The 4866-nt window shown below is 30.5% G+C and overlaps 1 protein-coding gene across 1 annotated transcript; it reads right to left on the bottom strand.

Annotated features, from left to right (window-relative positions):
* Positions 1-218: 218 nt before the first annotated feature.
* Positions 219-2396, bottom strand: LOC127264943 (protein WVD2-like 4). The gene is made up of 7 exons (XM_051294551.1): positions 2212-2396; positions 1414-1956; positions 1247-1330; positions 1089-1173; positions 923-994; positions 736-843; positions 219-571 (listed from the first exon to the last, which is right to left on the bottom strand). The coding sequence occupies exons 2-7, from the start codon at positions 1935-1937 to the stop codon at positions 362-364; spliced, it is 1083 nt and encodes a 360-aa protein (XP_051150508.1). The 5' UTR covers positions 1938-1956; positions 2212-2396; the 3' UTR covers positions 219-361.
* Positions 2397-4866: the final 2470 nt, after the last annotated feature.

The raw sequence follows: 4866 nt of genomic DNA, 5'->3' as shown, positions 1-4866 counted from the left end.
TATATTCCATTCCATTCCATTTGGGCTTATATATATATATATATATATACACAAAACTACAAGCGTTTGGGGGTCAATTAGCTCGAAAACCAAATTTTTTATAATTATTTTAGTATTAAAAATATTAATTTTTATGTATTTATATACAATTTATCCCAAAAAAACTATCTAAATTCATATATAATTATATCATTATTACTTATTTAAATTTATTGGGATTTAGATGGTAGTTCCGTAAATATATATATATATATAGATAAGTAAAACAACAGACAGACATGCAGAGTGACTAACACAACACAGACAATTAATGCATCATTCATACCATGCTTATTTTGCTGGTATCCTATTGTACAAACACTCACTGCAATTCTTCTTCTTCTTCTTCTTCGGGATGATCCTCGACAGTTGGAATACATCGCGGTGGATGATAATGGATTTCTTCCTCTCTTGAGCTGAAGGAATCCCGATCTCGTGTCTTGGCCCTGGATTGTTTCTTTGATGCAGCAGCAGCACTGCCTCTGCCTTTGTGACGTCCAAGCTTTGGAGATTTTGGACGTGTGGTCGGTATCTGTACCAATATGAACATATTCATATCATAATTTGTTCGGTAATCCCGATAGTTGGATTGGATTCAATGGAATGGAATCAGATCACAAAACTAAGTTTTGATGAGAACCAATGGACAAATAAATTAATTCTTGATTCATGATATCTCAATCAAATACTTTTTACCTTCTTCAGCTCAACTTTTGGAGGCGGTTCTTTGTAGAAACTCGGCATAGGTGTGGCTTTAAATGTCAAGGTCTTCCTCAGCTGCTTAATTTCTGCGTCTTGGTGCTCCTATTATATTGAATGTAAATACAAGAAATCAGATACACCACACATTGCATTGCATTGCACTATTCAACTTGTTCATCACCTTCGATCTAGCTTGCAAATTACTCTTTTCAATTTCTTTGGCGTGGATTTTCTCTTCTATCTTCGAAAAAAACTGATAATAAGCAAAACTATTTGATCAAACTTTTTGTCATGAAGAAACTTGAGAGCTAATAAATAAATACCAAACATATTATTTTCAGTGCAACCTCTTTTCGTTTTTCAGCTCGCTCGTCCAGCTTGAAGGAGAATGTTGTCACATTAATCCTGTGCCTTGATTTGGGAGTAAGAATCCTGTTCGAAGAACACATTTCATGCTCAGTCGAAAGCAGATAAGGAAATCGAAGATTTTGAACATACGACATACGACGAGGGGGTAGCAGATCGAGCATCCTCTTCCTCCTTCACAAGCAACTGATTGGGGCTAATGTCAGAATTTTTCTCAACCAACCTGACAGACAGAACAGAAAGAAAATCCATATAGATCGATGCACAATGAATTTGATTTCCCAAAGTTAAAGGTAATTTGCATACAGATCGGTAGTAGGTTTGGTCATAGATCCATGGGGAAGGCCTAGTTTAGGACCATGTCCGCTCTTTGGATTCCCTGCACTGATCACACGGTTAGAATCCGAATTGGCATCTGAAATAGTGGACTCAGCCTTCACAGCATTTTTCTGAGGCTGTCTTTCATTTTTCTTGTTCGAATGCACATCAATGCTTCTTTTCATTACAACAGATTGGCGGTTTTCCCTTTTGCTGCTGCCAAACACACCTGTTCCTTTTGAATCAGACTGGTTATTGATTTTACTGTTCTTTGATCCAATTTTATTAGAACTTCTGACCTGTCTGGATGGTATGTGGTTCTTCAACTCTGGTGTGGACAATTTGGCTTCTGCACCGTGTCTCTGTTTGTGTGAAATCATAAGTTCGCAGGCCTCAGGAAATTGCTTCTGACAGTTAGTGATGTTCTCCTTATTCGTGGAACTTTCTCCATTAGTGCTCTCAAGTACAACCGCTTTTTCATCTTCCACAGGCACATCATCAACACACTCCATTCCAGAACACAAAGACTACCTATAAAATCCAAAAGGCAAATCATGGGGAAGAACAGTAGAAGAAATAAGAGGCACAGAAGAATTCCGCAATGCAACTCAAAATTATGCAGATTATACATTTATACCCAATGTTTGTGACAATGCTTTCACAACAGCATAATAAGCACCCAACAGTAGCGGAAGCAATTCAAAACTCATGATAAGCAGCAAGAGATACATCAAAGACAAATTGAAAAGTTCAGAATGCGAAAAAAATTGATTCAGGAACACTAACTTTGTATATCGCTTGAAGCTGCGCGCGGACCAAAGGCGTGTGAGTATTTTGCTGCAATGGCAGTAGAGTGCAGCCAGCAACAAACGGTGTGGAATTCGTATTCCGCTTTCAACTTTCCAGAAAAGGGCAGTGTCGTGTGTGCTTCGACAACGCCATGGAGGGTGGGGTGGGCATCGATTGGCGGTGCTTTGTCCTTCCTGGTGAATGTTTTGTACAATGGCCCAAAAAGGTAGGTAAATTTCATGGCGCTTAGAATGACCAAACTACCCCTGGACTCCACGTACTGAGCAAGGACAAATATGGTAAAGCAGGTGCTATGAAGAAGAACGTGGCCGATGTACTCCGGCCGATGTGGCACGACGGGAAACGTGATGGGCCCCACAGTTCAACTGTTCCGCTAACCGTCGGATCGTGCTGGATGAATATCGACCGTACATTAACAGAAAATGTATTGCCAAGGAATTGATAAGTTACCTCTTTCGTTACACAGTTATCAAAATTTATTATTTTTGTCAAGACTTCATCATAATAATAAAAATAAATTAAAAATTATCCAAATTATTTTAAAATTTTAAAATTTTAAAAATTAAATTTAACATAAATTATATATAAATATATTTAAATTTTATTAATTAATTCTTTATATTTTTATATTCAATTAAAACAAAATTACTAGTGAAAATACTTATCTTTTCAATAAGTGTTTAAATTAAACTGTTTAATACGATTTGACAATAAAAATAATAATTCTTAAATTATATTGTCAATATATTTATTTTGTACCTTTATATTATATTACAATTCTTTTTATATTATTTTTAATTAATATATATGTTGATTTATTTCGAATAATTTTAATTATTAAAGTTTATATAGATTAATATTTTAAAACTTAAAATACTTCTTCCGTCTCAAAACTATAGTTTGAGTTGTGTTCGAGACGAAATTTAAGAAATATTGATATTATATTAGTAGTGGGTAAAAAGTACGGGTAAAAGACTTTTTTGCTCTTGTGAGTATATTAGGGTAAAAATTAGTGGCAATTGTGTAATAATAATGAAAAAGTAAAGATAGTTTTACAGTGATAACGGACAAAAATAGTAAACAAGACTATTGTATTGGGACGGAGGAAGTATAATACTATTATATAAAAATATTATTAGATAATAAAAATATATAGAAATATGTACTTCCTCCGTCCCACCATAGATGACTCCATTTCCTTTTTGGTAGGTTCCACAAAAGATGACTTATTTATATTTTTAGTAAGTTTATCAATTTTAAACATACTTAACAAATATAAATCAATTTAATTAAACTTCTAACATCTTACACGTATGCCCCACTCAAAACTCTTTCATTTATATCTCTCTTCTCAATTAACAAATATTTTTATCTACTTTTAAAACTCTCATTTTTTTATGAAATTAATTTATGATAATGATAAATAAATAAATAATTTTTTTATTCATTTGTATTATATAAAATTTTATTGCCTACAAACTGATATTCATATTGCATATATTTTATTGAGATATAATTTTAAAAATATTTAAAATACCAACAACACTAACATATAAAAAATAATAAAATATTATCATAACTTATTACTAATAACTTAATAACCTATACTATATAAAATACCGCGTCCTTAACAAAATGGCTCATTTTTCGCGGGACGGAGGGAGTATTTGAAATAAATTATTTATATATATTATTATATAATAAAAATATATAGAAATAAATAAATTATTGTGGATTTATAAAATAGTAAATGTAATATGTTAGAGTAATTTATTATAACGGCTGATAAATGAAATAATTTGAATGTTAAAATAAATATAATTTAGATGAGAAAGAAAAAAGAGATAATAGGGTAATGACAATAACAGATACTCTTAGTAATAATTTGTACATCATCGTCCGGGAAATTTAGTCCATTTGGGCTCCACACGTGAATTAAAAAAAAATTAATTAAAAAATATATAAGTAAAAAGGTAATTGGAGTGTTTTTTAAAAGTTTAATTAAAAATTAAAGAGAATAGAGAGAAAATGTAATAAAGTTACTGATATTTATTATAAATAAGTATTGAATGAACAATAATAATTAATATTAACTTTTTTATTTTTTCAAATATAGTAACGAGGTAATTTAACGGTAAAAAATAAATAAATAAATAAATTTGACGGATATAGGAGTATTATATTACTTTTGTTTGTAGTTAGTTAGTATGTAGTATTAAAATTGTATAAATAAGCACATGTGATGTTTTCTAAATTTGATGCTGCCATGTTTGTGTGTTGGAGAGAAAGTTTGGGGATTGGATTTTAAATTCACTATTCATTCAATTTTTTCTCAAAAAAACATCAAATTAAATACATATTTTTTATTTTTTATATTATACTAAAAATCAATTTTACATTCAAAATATCACATCAATATCTATTTATATCATATCATACAACTATTCAAATTCAAAATTTTTACTATTTAAATCCCAACTCAAAATACAATTTTCTATTTTTTTATATAGAATTATGCCCTGTTTGGATTTTTTTCATTTTTCCTCTTTAATTTAGAAACAGGGCTATATATATATATATATGTATAATATTATACTTGAAAATTACTTGTCAATTAATATAAATAATTAT

This window comes from Andrographis paniculata, unplaced genomic scaffold, assembly GCF_009805555.1.
Source record: "Andrographis paniculata isolate CXL003 unplaced genomic scaffold, ASM980555v1 Contig71END, whole genome shotgun sequence".
NCBI classification, from domain to species: domain Eukaryota; kingdom Viridiplantae; phylum Streptophyta; class Magnoliopsida; order Lamiales; family Acanthaceae; genus Andrographis; species Andrographis paniculata.
Note: the sequence above shows the minus strand (reverse complement) of the source record. Positions and strands in the feature narration are given on the sequence as shown.